The sequence below is a fragment of the Centruroides vittatus genome, unplaced genomic scaffold (genome assembly GCF_030686945.1).
Source record: "Centruroides vittatus isolate TY-2023 unplaced genomic scaffold, ASM3068694v2 contig_417, whole genome shotgun sequence".
Classification (NCBI taxonomy): domain Eukaryota; kingdom Metazoa; phylum Arthropoda; class Arachnida; order Scorpiones; family Buthidae; genus Centruroides; species Centruroides vittatus.
The window spans coordinates 360,496-381,804 of record NW_027122227.1 but is presented as its reverse complement, the minus strand read 5'-3'; the positions used below and the strand labels follow the sequence as shown (position 1 = coordinate 381,804).

At 26.9% G+C, this 21,309-nt stretch overlaps 1 protein-coding gene across 1 annotated transcript in view; it reads right to left on the bottom strand.

Moving 5' to 3' along the window:
• Positions 1-308: 308 nt before the first annotated feature.
• LOC136976626 (golgin subfamily A member 3-like) overlaps positions 309-21,309 on the bottom strand; it is a 47,684-nt gene continuing 26,683 nt past the window's right edge. Inside the window, exons 6-11 of the mRNA XM_067271963.1 lie at positions 11,549-11,763; positions 9,453-9,731; positions 3,786-3,902; positions 2,401-2,526; positions 2,185-2,315; positions 309-2,109 (exon numbers count right to left, since the gene is read on the bottom strand). Coding sequence (XP_067128064.1) covers positions 2,010-2,109; positions 2,185-2,315; positions 2,401-2,526; positions 3,786-3,902; positions 9,453-9,731; positions 11,549-11,763 — 968 coding nt within the window. The 3' untranslated portion in view covers positions 309-2,009. The remainder of the gene's footprint in view (positions 2,110-2,184; positions 2,316-2,400; positions 2,527-3,785; positions 3,903-9,452; positions 9,732-11,548; positions 11,764-21,309) is intronic.

The window sequence follows — 21,309 nt, the reverse complement described above, 5'->3', positions numbered from 1 at the left end:
GGTCAAAGGGGTGGGGAGATAAAGGGGTTCGGTTTTAATGGCGATATTACTCGTTATTAGCATTTATAATTATTTTTATACAACCATCCCTACACTCGAATTCAATTTTGCCATTTTATAATTAAAAATATAAAAAGTTTTTAATCATCATAATAGATGGCGCCACCAAAATTTTAAATGTTGCCGGGAAAGTTAAGCAACTCCTTATGATTTTTTATTTTAATTAAAAGTTTCTTATATAATTATTTGTTTATTTGTGTTTATTTAGATTCTTTTATATATGTTTATTTTTATCATATTCAACAAAATTATATTCAAAATTTAACAATATTTTTATTGAATTCCATTAAACCACATACTAATATTAATATTACATATAAAATATGAATGCACAGTAGGTCAAACAAAATTCTGTACTGTAAACATTAAAGTTTTGAAAATTTTCTGTTTATTTACAATATATATATAAAACAATAAGCACCATTTTATAACTTCAACGAAAGAATAAAGCAAATAAATTTAATAATTTTCATAACTGTTTTCATATTTTAAAATCATTTGAAATAATTTTTTGGTCCCATAAGATATAAATAATCAAAATTTTGAACAATTTAAAATAATAATAATAATAATAATAATAATAATAATAATAATATGCTTAATGAGAAAATAGTGAATTAGCAAGTATTTTCATATCAATTTGTGAAAAATAATAAATCAAAAATTTATATAATTTTAAGTACAGTTGATAACATATATGCATATATTTTTTCAATTCTTGAACAAATATGTCATCAACCTATGTGCTCAATACTATTATATATATTTTCATGCAAAAAACTTTTAAATTCTGCATGAAAATAATACATCATCATCAAAAAGCTTAGTGATAAATCTATGAATCGACTAGTATCACCAATCACTTCAGGCACTTCAAGATCCTGTGTGTCTGTATTTCAAATTTTAATTAATTAAAATACTTTGCTAGTAACATATAATTTACTGATAGCATCAGTGAGATATACATATATAATTTTATATACAAATAAAAAACAAATATCCTGTCACATACAAAATATAATAATATGAATCCAAGCCATGCAAAACAAATAGTTCATATGTGCAAATATGAATATTGAAAATAGATATATCTTAATTGCAACATATTTAAAATAATTCAAAGAAGAAGCAAAAAAAAATATATATAATCATGACAATAAAAATTTTGCATTTTCTTCTTTTGGCAAAATTCGTGTAAAATTATTTGTCTAGTTTGGAAAGAAGGTATTACAAAATAGGTATCACTTTTTCTACATTTTAGAACAATCACTAGTTTTTTCTTGAAAACTTTATATTTTTAAAATTTGCTTAAATAAAACAAGGTAAACAAAAGGTTTTATTTGAATGAATAGACAGGGTGCTAAAAAAAGCATTCGGTATTTATATGGTAGATAGTACATATCATTCTGAGTAAACATCCTTTAGTAAATATATGTGCAAAACTCAACTATTTCTAAAATAAATAATCCAACAAAGACCTGGAATTTTTGAGAGTTTAGAACTCTAAGATGCTAAGTGTGCATGGAAATCAGAGGATACTAAATAGAACAACTGTAAATATTGAGGTAAAGATTACCTTTCCATGTTGTATGCAATATGTAGAAGCCAATAAGCCAGTCATGATATTAATATACAGAATCATTAATATTTCAGAAACAGTTTATGTTTGACCTAGGTTTACTAAGGATTTTTTTTACTCGGTATGGGTGTACTATTTGTGATATAAATGCTGAATGAATTTCTTTAAAGATCCTTTATAACTATCTAATTTTTATAGTTAATTGTCATATTCGATAAAATTTGTGTACAAAGAAGCTGATCATAAGTAATTAAGTGCAATTACATAATATAAATTTAACAAGAAAAAGAAATAAATTAGTACATTTATTAAAAAATATTAAAAATTTATTTTGTACAAAGTAGAGAATAATTTTTTCTTCTTCAAATGTTCAATTGTTTGTTACTTGTCCATGGTCTTCTAACTGTTTTTGCAAAACTGCCATTTCTTGTTTCAGAGAATTGAGGCATGCTTGCAAATTATTCAGAGGACTAATAAAAAACATTAAGAATTAAATAAAGAAAGCATATAGATTGATATATTATACAAAGTTTATAAATACGTACCGACTTTCAGGAAGAACTGAACTTTGTTGTAGTAATAAAGCAATTGATTTTTCATCATATGGAGCAGGAGCATCTGGTAGTGACAAATTTAACAGACTACCTCCTTCTGTTTGCATTTGTGTTCTCAATTGCTATTTGTAGAAATTACATTTAAAATTTAAAAACTCAAATTTTTAACTTAAATGAAATATGGATAATAGATATAAAATATCTTACTTCATTTTGTTTAATACTAGATTTTAATGCTGTTTGTAAATGTGTAACTTTAGCTTGATAATTGAACTTCTCTTTCCTACAACTTGTTAATTCCTTTTTGAGAACTTCAATTTCATCATGAACAGACTAATTAACCAAATATCAAAAAAATACTTTATTAATATTATTTTATTAATTTATTCATAAATTATTATAATAAGATTACATTAAAAAATCACACATTTCCTATTAAAAATATGTATAAAATAAATGTTCACATAAATATAAAAAAACATAAATTTCTTACTTTTCTCATTTTGTAAGAAAAATAAAGTAAATTTACCGATATAAATTTCATTCAAACATCCATATAGAATAATATAAAAAAATTAGAATTATCCAAATACAGTAAGACCCCGTTTAATGCAGATTCGATATAACGCAGTCTGCTCAAATCCTATAAAAAGCTCAAAATTTACACTGATTCAAATTATCGCGGGATTTCATTGATTATTCCCAAACATGAACCAATGAGCAAATTTGTCGTAGCACTGTACTTTCCTTAAATTATGTTTGGTGCAATTTTGGAAAAAATATAACATCATGGATGCCATAGGCAATATCAACTTCGCTTGGCAAGAATTAACTGATAAATGCACGAACGAAGTGTGGAAGAAGTTATGGCTGAAGGTATCCAAGAATTCTCAATGAGAAGAGCCTATCGCTGTATAGTTAGGTTGACCAAGTTGTCAACCTAATTGATACGGAGGGACTAGCAGGACTAAGAGATGTAGACGAGCAAGATATCGAAGAGTTACTGCAGGTTTCTAGTGAGAGCCTTACCAGCAACGATCTTCAAGAACTGGCAGAACAAGAAACTCATGTAGAACTGGAAAATAGAGATTCTGAAAACAAAGTACCTAAAGAACTTGCTACTGATTTCTTTAGTAAAAGTTTGGTAATGATAACCAAAATCATTGATCAAACTGTAGCAAATGATCCAGATTTTGAAAGGAGTGCAAAAGCAAGATGAGGCATTTTGGATGCAATCTCTTGCTACCGACATTTGCTTAAGGAAAGAAAAAAAAGCGACAAATGAAACTACACAACTTTATGACAAAAAGCATGAATTTCAGAAGAGCCAGGACCTTCATCACAAAAAATGAACGTTACATTTCTGTGTTATTTAACATATATTATTATGCAAATTAATATAAAAATAACTTAAAATTAAAGTAAAATTTGTTTATTTTTGGTCACGTGTTCCCCTTTCCCTATTTACTCTATGTTAAAAGGACCTCATTTAACGCTGTTTCATTTAGCGCTTTGTCGTCTAGGAATGCATCCCCCGTGTTAAGCAGGGTCTTACTGTATATTAAAAGAAATTAATTCATCTTAAAATTTACCTGGAGCTTATTAGTAAGGATTTTAATTTCTTCAGAATATCTGCTTTCTTTATTTTTTATCTGTTCTTTTAGCATTGCTATTTCTTGATTTTTTTCGTTAAGATGCCAACTGAGAGCCTGTTATAAATGAGAAATTAAATATACTACGGTAAATTAAATTTATAACTTAAAAATCGATATATTTCTAATTTTTCATATAACTAGATAGATAAATAATATGATGAAAGGATTTAAATATCAAAATCTAGATACCGAAATATAAATTATTTCTGATATTAATATTATATCTAATATATATCTAAATTATTATTCTTGTCTTTCAGGAAGCTTTACGGGTATCGTTTAGTTGTTCGGTTTACTTTATTGATATTACTAATTAAGTTGCTTAAATGCATAGTTTTAGATATATTTCAATATGTTAACATCAGACATTTATATATACAATGCAAAATTAATTGAACAAATTCGGATAAAATTTAATATTAAATATGTTAAAAGGAAGTAACTGATATATTTGATATATGATAATGTTAACTGAATTAAGACTTTTGTTTTTCAGAATTTTTAAATTTTATAAAATTTTTTCTTAAATTTAACTGATCTTTGATGAGTTGATGAAATGACTGATGAAATATTCTTTAAAAGTACTACAGCCCGAAGCCCTTTTGAATCTTTTATCTTCAATACTTTTCATTTGTTTTTCCTGAAATATCTAGAACAAATATTGATATGGAGTGATATTTTCTAATTTAAATAACTTATTTTTTTAACAATAAAAAATTTATCCTATTTTTAAAAAACAATTTTAATCAAATAACTCTCTTTCAATAATATCAACTATGAAGATCTTTAATCTCTGTGGCTGAAAAATTTTGATATAATAAACTGAAAAAAAAGGCAATAAACTTTTAGAGAAGATTTTATCATGTATTCCTACTACATGAAAAAAATTAATTAACACCAATTAGTAACGTTATAAATACAACATTTTTAACATAATATTGTCAGAAACACAATAAAAATGAGAATGAATTGTAAAGGATTGATCTTGCAATATCTTAAGACAGATTGTTTAATATATAAGATACTCCAAAATGAATCAATTAAAAATAGTCTATTCATAAGTGAAATAACTAATAAGATTTTTAATGAAGATAAATTATATGAAATATCATCTTAGAATTCTTATAAATGTACACTAGAATTATTGTATAATATAAAAAATTCAGTATTTTTTATGTTAATAAATGTAACACAAATTTGCATGACTCATGTTTATACTGTTCAAATGTTTTCAATGTGTTACAACCATATCATCCACAAAACTTTGAATAAAAATAGAATATACAGAGAAGAATTTTATTCAAATTAGAATATTTTAATATTTATACAATTCAAAACAACAATTTCAAGTTTAATATTAATGTGGAGATGATATCCTACATAAATTTCTGCAGCTGAACAAATTGTTAGGCAAAATGTTAAAGTTGGAATAAAATGAATTTTGAATTTATTATTATAGTACCCTCAATAACTTGAAGTAGATGGACTGGAAAATGTTAAGTCAATAGTACTTTCCATAACTCAATATTTCATTATTTTAATGAGATCATAAATATCCCTAATACAAAATAATATATACATAAGCCACAGATTCCAACTGGATTTTGTTAAACTAAAACACTTCATACTTTTCTACTTTTCTTCTCCGGCAGTTTATTGTTTCCACGCTAATGTTTTCAGATATATTTAACTTCCATGTTCAGAAAACCATACCTAAAATATCACAACTTAAATTTCAAAAAAACAACATACGCATTCCAAAGTTTAAATATAATATCTCATTGACAAATTACAAAATTCAAATGTGAAATATTACATAATTCTGAAATTTCAAGATTTTCAGAATTATGTGATGTTCCATGTTAAGTCTTGTAACGTGTACGATTGTCTGAAGATGGGTATGAAATGTTAAATTAGAAACAATAAATTGCTGGAGGTAAAAGTGTGAAGTGTTTTAATATAAAAAATAACAAAACATTGATACTATTAGCAGGAAAAGTTTGTTACATGAGTTTGTCATTGATGATTCATTATTTCAATGATTTCAGTATTATGGTAAACTACCTCAAAAAGCAACTTATTTTATGGATGATATAGTTTCTAGAAAACTCCTTAAAAGCTTGAGAGCTTTTCTCACTTCCCTACAAGTAGGTAGAGCAGGATATTCATATTTGACAGGATGTATTTCTTCCTCATCTTAATCATTGTTTCTTTACTTCAGCAATGATATAGCCTTTGGATAAGTATCTGCAGACAACAAACAATTATTTATAGTGACATTGTCACAATGCTGGGCTGCAATTTTTAATCATATTTTTAATTTATTTAATTTAAAATATTTGCTCTCCATCTCAAATTAGTAGTGGCTTGCCCCTGTACACCATACTTTTCTTTTAACAATAGAGTTGTGCCAGTCATCTATCTAACACCTTCAGGGGAAAATTTTTGAATTGAAATAATGTGACTGGTTTGCATCAGAAGTTTGTACATAGTTAATCAGGGCCTCCTGCCCCTAAGGTTTCTATATCTGGTCTCATCTATATCTGGTTAATGAAAGACCGGCAGACGGATGACAATGGGAATTTATAGGTCTACAATTTTTTCATATTGCAACCCAACTAGGTCATTGTTGATATTGACAATATATTTGAACAATACTTTTTTTATCCATTGTTGCTGTAATAAGATTGGTCTCATCTTTCTTGATACAGTTAACAAATTCTGATTTACTTAAAGCATCTACAAAAGCAGATTTTGTAAAGGAATTTGCAATGATGCTTTGTGGATCTACATTTCAAACTTAATCATGTGCAATGATTCCAGCAGGTTCACTCCAAACTCACATGATACATCTTCAATAACACATCTTTCATATGATAACTTTCTGATCATAATTTAAAGTTTAAAGTGATTCCCTGATCTAAAGGTTGCAATCTAGAAGTTGTATTTGATGGTAAAAATCGAACTGTTGTGGAAATCATCAAATGTGCACTGCAATTGTCAATAAAAATAATTTTTCTGTTTTTTGTAATCATGCAGACATTTAATAGCTCAGTCAAACAGATGTGTTTAGTATATTTTAAAATTTTCAAAATAACAATTTTAAAGACTAAGATCTGATTGGTCAATTTGCATTTGAGAATAAGATCATTAATTTAGACGTGAAACATCATTAACATTTTGAATTTTATGTTATGCAATCAGAGTCATAGTTCTGCATAATACCAATCTTTAACTTTGCAATATCCTCATCCTCATCCTCTTGAAGATGAAAAGCACACAAAAATAGACATGAAATAAAGTCTCTAGATCTTAAATTTTAAGTTAGCAAAAGTAATCTCAAAACCACTTTCATTTATAGAAATATAGAATGCATTGAATCCATGGGATTTAAGTCAGAACAGAAATAAAATTCAACTTAGTGAGAGTTTTGAGTTAAGGATATTTGACTTATCAAGAGTATACTTGTAAGAGTTGTTACTCTTACAAGTAGCAACAAATTTGGAATTCATTTTTATTTGAAAGACTCTTAATATTTAAATATAATCTGTCATTACTTCCAACTAACCATCAGTATCAACTGCAGAAATTGATCTAGGATATATTGCAAATGTAAATTTAAAGACCAATTCTTACTTAATTGTATTGTAGAGAAATACACGAAAAATCAATTTTTCTTTCCTTTCTGACTTACAGAGGGTAAATAACTTCAAAATTCTAAAACATTATATCAATAACGAAATAAAAATTAAAGTTAAAAGAGGTAAAAGCAAACCCAATTTGCAGAGAAAACACTTTATTACATTGTCAATTTCCATTCTATATTTTCCATCTATATATCCGACAAAAGTTTCCCTTTTGTCGGATATATAGATGGAAATTTGTAATGGAAACCCATGATGGAATATTGTCAGAGTTTGAACTGTATGCTGAAAATCCTACTGAGGCAGCCTAATTTTTTTGGCAAAATGCATTTTGGGGACTGGACAATGTAATAAAGTGTTTTTCTCTGCAAATTGAGTTTGCTTTTACCTTTTTTAACTTAATACAATTAAGTAAGAATTGGATAAATAATCTGACTCCATTGTTTTAAATAATTTATTTTAAATATAAGAATTATGCAATTTTATGTTATTAACACCAGAAAACTAAAGTTTTAAAACTATGTACTAACTCTAATGCTTATATTATAATGGAAAGATATTTCCTCCATCATACCAGCCATCATATTATAGTATTTTCAAAAGTGTTTTTTTTCTTTTTTTTTCCATCTGCAGACAGATTCCTTTGTTTTTGATCTGATTTTTCATACAATATTCTCATATCAATTTACATAATTCTTTCATACTATAGAAGAATCTGATGTACTGTATATTTCTTAATATACTTTTATTCACAAAAATTCACACAGTTTCTCATTATTCAGTTTTTACTCAAAGGATACCAGATAGATTAGATCAGTGTTTTTCAACCTTTTTTATTTCACAATACACTTGAACCTATAATTAAATATCTGCAGCACAAATTTCCATGGAAAAATTCATGTGATTTAAAGTTGTGTTTGTAAACATTCTATCACCATATTACTTGCCACTTAACCTAATTCTTTTTGTTTATATTTATTGCGAATTAAATAAAACAGTATCATTGTTCCTTAAAATAGCAGCAGCTTAATAATAGTTATTTCAATTAATAATTTTCATTTACATCAGAAAAGCAATTAAAATTAAGTCTTAATTTGCATTTAAAAGTGACATGATAATTGCCTTTAGAAACTTGCCCAATGTCTTTCTATTTCTAAGTTAAAAAGTTAATTTGAACTAAATATGGTTAGTTATAAATAAATTTTTGATTTAAAGAGAATTTTATTTAAAATGAAATAACCTGGTGTTATGCTCATATAATTTTGCTTATGAATATGTATTTTTTACTACATTATGTATACATTTATTCATTATAACAATGAAAAACTCATTTAATCAATTTAAAGAGGTTTTAATTTTGACATACACTCGTTGTTCTTTGAGCTTCTTTCCAAAATAGTTTATTTAATAACCTTCAAAAATTTTCACGGCACACCTAGGATCTTCTCATGGCGCACTGGTTGAAAATCACTGGATTAGATGCTTAATGAACAAAGTGAAGCATTTTTAAACATATATATTTTATAGATTTTCAAAAAAACTAAATCTAATCTTCCCTATAATCATTTTTTTTTTAATTTTTAGCTCTTTCTGCCCTTTATTCCATACCCATTGTAAGTTTGGCCAGGCCCGCAATGGGCACTCGTGTTGAGAGATAGAGCCCAACATATCTAATGTCTATGAAAACTTCCTGAGTTGCTCACTGAGATTTGATCCCAGGTTCCAGAGTGGCAGGCTGAGACAGTTAAAGCCTCGGCCTTCCAGTTATCTTTTCTATAAACTGTTGAAGACTATTTTTATTTCTCTGCTGTTCCATAGTAAACATTTTTCAGCAGATATTTTCATATCACAAAGCTTAATTAATTAAATAAACTGTGTGTAATGAAAAATGGATCTTAATAATTAATTAATTAAGCTTTATTTTTATTTTAATTATTTATTTAGTAAAAACAAAACAAACCTTTATTTGTTCAGCTAATGCAGGATCACGACCTTTCATTTCATCTACTTCCTTCTGTAACTGTTCCAAAGCTGATAGTTTCTGTCGGTACTGAGTTTGTAAACATTCCATATCTGACCTGTGTTTTAATTCCATTTCATATTTAATATTAAGTTCTTTATTAATATTTGCAATTTCATTTTGTCTAGAGTCTGCTATTTGATTTGCTTTCTCTAATCCAGATTTTAGACTTGTGATCTGTCTCTTTAGCAGACTGTTCTCTCTTTTTTCTTGAAATTTCTGTTTTAATAATAATAATTATTATTACAAAATTATTTAAAAGCAAAGATTTCAATTCATTTATGTAAAAATTAAATATACTTGTCATAATTTATTTGATTCTTATTTTTGCAAAATTTTAAAATATATCTTTAACATGTTGACTGTCAATTATGAGTTAACTCATAGTTATCTCATAAAACATGGTCTTGCCTTTGGTGGTCTTGAAATGAGCAAACAGTAGCAAATAGATGTAAATAATAGATAGTTGGTATCTGATATAAGAATAAAAAAAATAAGATACAGCACCTCAGAACAGAATATTTACTCACAGAAAAAGTAATACTAAGTAATCAAAACAGTGCTATTAAAACTTATGAAAATAATGTGTTTATTTGTGAACTAACACAAAAAACAGATTTCTTTTGGCACACTAGACAATAATAGCGTGTTTTGTAGTGTTCTTATCTTTTGTGCATACCTGACGTGGCCTTGACAAATACTGTTTTTCTCAAAGGATGGTATATAGCAGACATGGGCAAATGTGGCTCCGAGAGCCGCATGTGGTTCTTTTTGAGTTACATGTGGCTCTTGCTGAAAGTGTTAATTTCTGCTTTTTATTATTACTTTTATAATTTTATTTCCACAATTTTGTGAAAATATGTAATTATATATATGTTATATTTAGTAATTTATTTCCAAGTTGGTGCAATAAATTAAATTGACATTTCAAATCTATTCTTTTAAAACAAGTTCTCGACTCAGATGGGGGACACCCTATTCTTCCCTGCCTTACCATACTATCTGCCACGACAGTACAGAACTGTGGCTCCCATGCATTTTGCAAAACCTACATTTCGGCTCCCACTGAACTCTTGCTTGCCCACTTCTGGTATATAGCCTCTATATAATGAAATTCATCTTCATTTTAACTTTCTTTGTATTGTTTGGCATTTTATCTCCAATCAAACATTCAATGATTTTTTCCACTGAATTTCAGATCTTTTATGTCATTTTTGATTGAAGAGGATATGTGAATTTATATATAATTATTTTGAAAATACATAATGCAATGTGTTTGGCCACATGATGGTTTTTATTTTCTTAATGTTTTCTTAATAATAAGAAAACATTCGACCTGAATGATCTATGTCAGACATTTCATTATTATAATCTTTAATTATGCTTGGTTTTACCTGAATTGATATTATATTGGCCTATTTCATACACCAACTACATGTTAACTCACAGATTTTGTTTGGCAAAAATAGGCTTCTGTTATGAATTTAGCTAAAAAGTAAATGTTATAAATTGTGTACAGCATACAATAACATGCATAAATGAAAATGACATTAGGAAACATTTCACACGATGCAAATCTGGCAGTCAACATGTTAAAACATTAGTATTAACAACAAATCTCATTCTGTATACAAATTAAAATAAAATGCTATATGTTCCTGCAAGGTATAAAAAAATTTACAACACTGAACTTAAGATTTTACACTATGATATTTAGACATGTTATTTTACACATTATTTCATAAGATTACAGAATAATACTTACAAGTTACCTTTATTTTTTTAGTATTAAATAGATAACTTTCACTTGTGTTAGTTACAAAATTTTTCTTAATTTTAATCATAAAATAAGGTTAAAACTGTTACATTGCTGATTCCTTGTATTGACAGAAAATATCCTTAAGAATTTTAATGCATTTCTTTTGAGATATTGGTTCTTTATTTATACAAATCTTTTGTTTACACAAACACATTCCAGGAATGTGATCTGTATGTAAATCATGATTGCAATATAATTTCAATTAAAATGAACTTACTTGATGTAGGAGTTCTTTAATCAAAGTTTTCTCTTTTTGCAAATCTTTTTCCATAATTTCTATTCTACTTTTTAATTTACTTTCTTCTTCTTCACGATGTTGTACTATACTTTGCATCTGTTGTTCCAAATAAGAAATAGTTTTTTCTTTACTTGTTATTTGCTTTTCCAAATCTAATATTTGATTTCTTAATATGTCATGGCTATTATTCATTCCTAACAATAAATATATAATTAATCATACTTTATTTAAAATACATATATAATAAAAACCAGAATATCATAATTAATAGCTATACTATTACAATGATTTAAAAATATAATATGCAGAGATTTTATGCAACACTATTACTTTAGTTTTAAAAAAATATTAATTTATGTATTAATATATTAAATGTTGATGATTCTAGTTTGATGTTATTATTTCTCTTTCTTTTCATTTATAAAATTCATTTCAAATAAACTAGATATTTTTTTTATTTTAAAATAATTGCTTTAAAAATAATTCAGTTGCCATTTTGAAAAAAACTATTGATATTTAAGAATAGCATAATAACACTCAATCTTTTAATTACAAGTTCATGAATAAATCCTAAGAAAATACTAGCAAACCTTTTGGTGACTAAATGCCAAAATAATGAACGACAGATATTTCTAATTATTATGCCTTTGTGTCCTTTATCTTAATTTAAACTTATGTCGTCTACTGGTACTTTAATTAAAGTATCAGTAGATGACATAAGTTTAAACAGATATTTCTGTTGTATTAATCATAGTGTGATCATCAAAGACACAATAATTGATGATGATAAACATAAATAATGATGTTCCAAAACACTTGTTCATTACTGCAAATGTTTTAAGTGTTCGATTTTTTGCTGTTTTTTCCTGAAGAAGGTCGTTAAATACGACTGAAAACGTTAGTATTTAATAAATACGGCTGCAAATTTACAAGGTGTTCTGAGCATGTTGTATTGATAAGTTATGCAGTCTACGATCGAGTTATAAATAATGAGTTTTAATTAGAAAAATTAATTAACAACATTCTTATTTATTTTATTTGAAAGTTTTAGATATTTTATATTATTTAAGTTTTAGATTACAATTATCACAAAGATTCAAATAAATCAAGCATTTTAGAAAACAGTTTAATTTATCAATAACCTATTCATATTGTTTTAAATTAGATGATTTGAAAATAACATTATAAATAAAACTAAATAAGAATGGGAAGAATTATTATTATTGTAACAGTAAACAATTCCAATGAGAAGCCTTAATTTATACCATAATAATCATATAAAATATAAAAAAGTAATATATTTCACTGTAACGAGACTTATGCTGCCTTAAGAATGATGAATATATCACATTTGTATCGATTATTCATTCAACAATAGTCAGGCCTTTAAAAACTGAATTTGGCTTTTCATTGTACTGTACAAAGTCCTAGCTTATACAAAAAAGTTCTCTATCATCACTTCTGATAATCAAATACAATTTCTATGGTTGGGCTTCTTTGTAATATATAAAGTTTGATCGGACAAAACTCATAGAGATAACTATAAATTATAGATGCTACATTAATCTTATTACCATATTGGCATTCAAGTAGACTTAAGACAGCTAATAAACATTGCTACCTGAATAAGAAAATGATTTCACCTTCTGCCTAAGACAAAATATCTTTCCTAATTATCATCCTTTGATATTTATTAGGGTTCTGGCAAGAATAGATGCAAAAGAAAGTTAAGGCAATGAATTAGATTTCATATAAATAGATTCCATTATCCTTGATTAACTAACTATAATAGTTAGTTTTATGTCTACGTCTTTTTTGCCTCTGTAGAATGACATACTCTTAACCAGAAACACCGGAGAATAGAAGAATATCTAGAGTATTTTTTAAATATTTATTATCTAATTGAAAGATATCAAATAAGTTAAATCAGAGTTCATATAATATTGATAATATCAATCAAATATAATAAATATAAAAATTAATTTAAAATATTTTTTGGAATATTAAATGAAAATTAATCAACTGTTAAAGACAAAACTTTGAACATCATATAAGATAATTACTATATTAAAATAATGTGATGGCATTATGCTGTGACTATGAAATCAATGTGCTTAACTTTGTAAGGTCACAAAATATCTAATAAGATAAACATATATTCATAATTTTTCTAATTTGAGAATTTTGTTAATATATATGTTTAATCAGAAAAATTTTATTAAATATAATTAAGTATTACCAATCTAATTACTATCACTACCATCACATTAAAAAATTGTTAAAATAAGACAAATTTGTAAATTTGTTTACTGTAATTAATTTATTTGGTTAATGTTACCTATGGTTCCAAAATGGCTGCTCGTCTCTGATTCCAGCAAATAGAAAACTGGAAACAGTGGGGACGCATGTTCTAACCTAACCTATTCTAATAATTTTGTTGGTAATAATTATGGTAATTTATTAGAATAGGTTAGGTTAGGTTAGGACGTGTGTCCCCACTGTTTCCCGTCTTCTATTCGCTGGAATCAGAGACGAGCCGCCATTTTGGAACCATAGGTAACATTAACCATTTATTTTTTGACAGAATAATTTTGTATTACAAGTTAAAAGTATAGTAGATTCTCAAACTACATGAAGAACATGAGGTTGTGTTCTAAGCATGTCACATGTATTTTAAATTTTGCAAAGTATAAAGAAATTTTGTTATTTAAAATAACAGTAAATATCATTGCATAGCATTTGTATGATAATGACTGTTTGAAATTTAGCACACATGAAATTGATCCTACTAACACACTACAGAAATATATGACTCAGAATACAAATAAATAGTCTCAATATATAACATGAAGTAACATGCCTAAAATGAAAATAATTTAGATAAGCTAGAATAACCTAAAATTAAGAACAAAGAATAAAAGTAGTTACAAAACAAGAATTAACTTTTGGAAGGTTCTCAAAAACAACAAAAGACACGAAAGCAAGATGTAGCGGCAAGAAGGTAGACAAAACAAATAGTTAGAAACAAAAAACCAATTTAAAAAGATAAAAACAGATGATTGTTAGAATTAATTTAGCTTTAGTTCAACAGTTCTACATTTAAAAATTGTAGCTTGTAAATAAAAATCTCATTGTGAATTATAAAAAAAATTTGATTAATTTTGTTTTAACTTAAAGGGATTATGCAGATCTTCTCCAAGCTGGTAGGTACACAAATAGAATAGCTGAAGAATTTAAACATTCTTTAAAATGTTTATCACAACAAATTTTTAAAGTCATTATCATCCGAATGTTATGACAAATGTAAACAACACTGTTAATGGCCAAAGGCATAACTACAGTATATAGAGCACATAATTTTGAACAATATGCATACTTAAAATATACTCATTGTTGTGTTATTTTTAAAACCTCATATTTCAAATGTGTAATCTAAGAATCAAGTATAACTGTATAGCATACAGTAACATTACTTGTAACTGTGTATTAACATATATGCATTTTTATTTATTCTGAATTTAATAAACTATACAAGTTATACAGAAATCGTAATTTTAAATTATTTTAACAATAGAAAATGTACAATTAAATTTTAAAATACTTTTAAAAAATTAAAAGATTAAAATTCTGCTTAGTTTATGACCATATAATCTGCTTACATTATAATTTTAAAATTTATTTGAAAGTATATTTTCATTAATAATAGATTTAAATTGGATTTGTATAATAGGTTATGTATATTAGACTTTTTATAATAATTAATGCAACCTACACACATTTTTAATTCATGTTGAAAAAATACATATTTCTACCATAAAGGTTTAACAATATAGTTTTTTATTTTAATTTTTCTTCAACCACACAGAAAAACAAAGTTATTTATTGATTTTTAAAATAAATAGCTTAATTCTTAGATACGCAGTTTAAATTGTATGGTATAAAATATTTGTAAGAATTAATATCCAAGTAAATATTACATCAACAATTCTTGCTAAAATTTATAAATCTTATTTTTAAATGCAAAATTTTTATATTTTAACAGCCAATTTTCATATTTATATATGTATAAAGCAAAGTTTTGCAACATGTTTTTCATTTAATCCCACGTATTCAACCTGTGGCCTTGTAGTTTCCTTTTGTAAGTTGTTTATAATGCAATGAAAAACAGATGTGATACATCTATATTGTACTTTACAATTAATAACTAATGTATTTCCCAGAATAAAAATGGAGCCAATGTACTGGATCTTGAGTGTCTATCACTCTGTTGCCATAGATAAGCAACTAAGCTATTTTAAGAACAAAGTTTACAAATTATGGGGTTATAACTATAACTGTATTGTATTTTATTGTATTGGATTAGAATTGTACAAAAACAATGGTCTTAGATTGTAGTTATTTAATTATTTTATTACTTTTATAATAAAATTCATGAATTGCTAAATTTTTATTATTGAAATTGTATTTTACAAGAAAAATAATAAAACAAGGTTATAATTGTTAGATAACACAAATAAATAAAGGATTTTCCTTATCATCAATCAAATATCATCTTCCAATCCTATTCAGTTCCATTCAGAACTGTAGTCTGATAGTCCATATTAATGATCATTGGATCCACAACAATGTCTTCAGAAGAAAAGTTCAATTTTTGAAATTCTTTTACCTTTTTTAACACATACTTGACAAATGAGGCCAAAATAAATTGGTTGATAACATTTATACTTACTTCAAATAAAATTCTGGCATCATCCAACTTGAAAGCAGTGGCGTAGCGTGGAAGTCAGCCGCCCGGGGCGGAGGAAAATTTCGCCGCCCCCTTATTTAGGTATCTCAATTTAAAAGACTAAAATATACAGTAATTCTAAAAAACTTTTCAGCAAGAACAATCATCATTATTGTGTATTGTACAGGTTACAAATAAAAAAGTCATGTATACATGTTTTGCAATATAATAATCACATTTATTACAAAAATTTTTACAAGATATTATTATTATTTAATATGAAATTTTGCCGCCCCCAAAAAGTGCCGCCCGGGGCGGGCCGCCCCTGCCACCCCCACTACGCTACGCCACTGCTTGAAAGTTTTATCATGATGTGCAACTAAACTGTTGATCTGACCCCAGGCTAACTCAATCAGGTTAAGTTCCATATGATATAGTGGTAGACATAATATTGTGTAGCTTGCTGCTTTAGACATGTCATCAGCATGATAACTCAAATACTTCAGTTCCTCTATTTTTATCACCTTCAACTATTCCTTTTTCAATTATTCAGGCTATCATGGCTCCTTTCTTAGTTAACCAATCACAAATTTTGTTTTTGCCACATACAGTCTGCAGTCGAATTTGCATAATGCGAGTTGTTGTGGGCAGATTCTCAAAGCAAATGCTGTGAATGATGCAAATTCTTTGCATCATTCATAACAATAACACATGGAACAAGTGTAATAAATATTTTGAACCATTCTTCAAAGCAGAAATCATTAATTTCTTGATAATAATCACAACTGCAATTTGATGAAAAAAGTAGGAGAGCACAAATCCATTTTCATTACCTGCATGTACAGAGATTAAGTTTTTCTACAACCATTTGGATGGCTTAATCCAGTTGACAACCCATGAAGAAATGCACCTTGATAAAATTTCACTGTACTGTTTTTCCAACGTTTGACTAACATCAATGAATGTTTCATACAGATAATAAACATTCTTCTTTTCTTGACAATATTGACAGATTGTTTTAAAGTAGTGATGTCTCCATGAAATCAGTCTGGATGACTTTTGTATTCAAAATCAATGAATTATGCTTCTAATGGCCATGAGAAAATTCATTACATTTCACATCCTGTTTTTTCTTCATATAAAATCCCTTTTTAATTAGTGATTGTACTTTTCCAACTGTTGATCACAATTCTTTCCTCACAACAAAAATGCATGAAACTGACACATCAGTCAGAATTGAAGTCTGCTGTTCTACCTCTTCAACTTACAAAGATGGAAGATAGATTTTGTTCTCATAACTAAGTGTATATATTAAGAAGTATTTCAATGTTTATGAGAAAAGGTAAACTTTTCTTGTAAACATTGTCCTTTCTTACTGCTTTAGAAATAATATTGAGATGATTTCTTTGATCTAGTGTCTGCCATTCTGTAGAATGTCAAATAGAAATTTGCAAATAGAACAAAGTTGAATAAAATAGAGTAGAATAAAAACTTAAAAAATTCAAACATCACATCACATGATATTCTCTGACATTTTTTTTCTTTTCTTTTTTATAATCTCAAATTTTTTTCAAAATGTTAGAAATTTCAAGTAGATTATAACTGATTTCATACTGATCACATAATAATACATGATATAGTACAGGTACTCCTCACTTTACAAACCGAGTCAGTTCCGACGACTACGTCTTTAAGCGAATTAGTTGATAAGCGAGAAGCTTGCGCTGGGAATATAGGATCGTTGTAAAATTATACAAATTATGCAACAAACTTCAAATTTATTCATAAAAAGACTATTATAGTATGCTATTAGCCTATTATAGTACTATAAAACAATTATAGTATGCTTAGTGCGCATGTCACCATTCATCACTGATCAACACTCAAGTTGAGAAAGGGAATTCCCCGAATTGCAGGTCGAAGCTCAAGTGTTCGTAAGTGTGAGTGGTCGTTAAGCAGATAGGTCGTAAAATGAGAAGTACCTGTAATGCATATAGTTGGAGCTAGCTCCAACTATATGCATTACTATCTTAAACAATAATTGTTGAAGATAGCTACCATCTGTAATTGTTATATACTTAGTATAAACAAGAGTTGATAAAATATCTATTGGAATAAATGGATAAGAGTCGACAGATAAGGGCTCAAAATGTGTCATTAAAGTGGGACTTTTTTGAGCAATATATTATATTGGGCTTAGGATATGACTGATGAATAGCTATTGCTGAATGCTTCAAAAATGCAGGATTTGGTGACATCTCACCTCAATATATCCAAAAATACAGTAATATTACTGAAGATGTTACATACGAACATGAATACAATAACCCAAAAATATGCCAAAACAGGTTGAACTGATCACAACACACTTGACCTGTTTACTGAACTTCTATAGACCCAGCTAATTTGAAAAAAAATTCAAGGATTTAGAACATGTTGTAATGAAAGAATAATTACAACAGATGAGACAGACGACAACTGATGAGTTTTTTGAAAAATATAGATTTATAGATTGTCATACAAACTCAATTATGATACCTACCTTGTACTGTATGTTCTTTTGTGTAGTACTTCACACTGTAGCAAATCATGTAATATTATATAGTAAAACCTCAAATCTTGAATCTTCTCTTTCTTGAATCCCTCAAGTTAAACTGGATTGTTGGTTCTCGCAAATACTCTATATAATATAATGTATTTTTCTACTCCTTAAATCAAATGAAATTCCACATATCAATGTTGTCTCTCTTTAAGTTAAACTCAGCAGATGCTAACGTATGTTCCATGAATTCTTTTGATGGACTGTTTGGTAAAGTAGCTTTAATACAGTAAGCCAGTGACCTCAGTTGCCAATTTAGCAGAAAATTTGCTAAATCTAGCTTTTCAGTAGCATCATCAGATATCTTAAAAATTATATTCTCTGTCTAGCAGAAATGTTAGTTTTTTGTCACAATGGATAGAGTGGGCACCACAGTAGGTAAGGTTTATTTTAGTGCTTTGTTTTTTAATTTCCATTGAAGAATACTGATTTTTTCATAATTCATATTTCTACTTGGAATAATGTTCTTCATTTGTGGCAGCCATCTTAAACTTTGTCTTCAGTGCTTTATGAATTTACAGTCTTTTTACATTAATAAAGATCTATTTGCTAATCACCTAAATTTTCCTGTAAATATTTTATGTAATTTATTATGTGACATTTGATTTTTAAATAAATTCAGTGTAGCATAGAGAGGTAATTTTATGATATATCTAAATCATAATATTTTATTTAAATCGTTATTACATCCTCATATATTGCTCTAATAATGATTCAAATAAATATCATGGACTTAAATATATTGCAGAATTGCATCCTTTATTCTACTTCACATCTGAATAAAATTTTTTCTATTTTTCATATACTGTACCTCTATATATAGAATTCTCCTTAACTCAAACTGGCCAGTTTTTGCTCCCTTCAAATTTGAGATTTAAAGGTTTTATCATGTTTTATGTTAATAAAATGCATTTTATACTCGTAAAGTCATAATTGATCATTTGTTATTTTCCTTACATCAAACACTCAAAATATTTGTTTCCTTCAACTTTGTTAATTAGAAAATTTTCTGAATATTATGTTCTGTGCTTCTTCCTATATATCATGTTCCATTTTGTGATAAAAATAGAACTATTTTCCTTTACATATATAGACAAAGTACATCAGCTCCATTCTTTATTCTGGGAAAAACTATAGTATGTTCATTTTCATTGCATTGTATGCTACTCTACTATTACTTGCTCCACATTTTCTACATAACATCAGTTAAAATGACAAACAACAATATGGTGAATCACTAAACAAAGAAATAATTCATATGTTAGTAGTAGATAGTTCAAAGAAGAGTCATTTGAGGTTTTGGTCCAATATTCACTATAACAAAAGTATATGCAAAGTAATTTTACAAATAAAAATTTGAAAGGCTATACGATATTAGATATAACTGACAACACTACAATACAATGAAAAAATTTTACGTATGAAAAGTTCTGTCAGATAGTATTTATTTTCACGATGGTACTATTCTTATGCACTTGTATAATAGTAATTATTTCTAATTTTGTGACATAATTACTTTTTGTTGTTTGGGAAAAAAAATTTTCACTAAATCATTATCACCAAATCTTATGATTAAAGATTATTTTAAATGAACACTTACAAGTAATTTCAATTAGTAAAAATAGGTTAGAGGAAAAAAATATTTAAATATTTCATTACATAAAACTCATTTTATAAAAGAAAAATATCAAATATATTTTAAAATAATTATTATTTTGAATGCAAATACAGTATACTCTTGATTATCCATGCTTGCTTACTTCTCAATAAAAATTTACATCAGGAATACAAATATTAGCATTAAAATATAAAATAAAAATTCTGCATTGTTAACTCTTGTTATTTAAAATGGTATATTGAGGCATCAGAACTACTTACAGAATGTGAAGGCATAAATTAAATAGTCTAACAAGTGCAGTAAGTACAGTTGGTTCTTGAACAGTACAGCTTTATGTGTATACTGTATTTTTTTTTTTTCATTAAATAAGTTGTAAAATTGTTTGAAGAAAGTATTTTGAATCCTGGTCAATAAATCATTAATATCACAAAAGTAATGACATTTCATGATATCTAGTTGGCAACCTTCATTCTTGTTTAATAATAACAAGAAATTCATAGTGAGTTGTGAGACACTACAGTTCAATGAATTTTTCTGAAATTTCTGTTTGTGTCAAAAGTCTAATTCAACTCTGATCACATCTAAAGCTTATTAATTAACTATTGCTCTTAAAATGTATTTTATTCATAATAAATAAACTATTATGTTAAATTTAATATAAAATTAAAAACTGGATAAAAGGAAAATCTATTAGCTTTCATTAAAACAGACTTGTGGATTATCTGTGTTTCTGCATTATCTGTGCCTCCATTACCAACAATTGGCCTGGATAATCAGGTGTATACTGTTTTATAAAG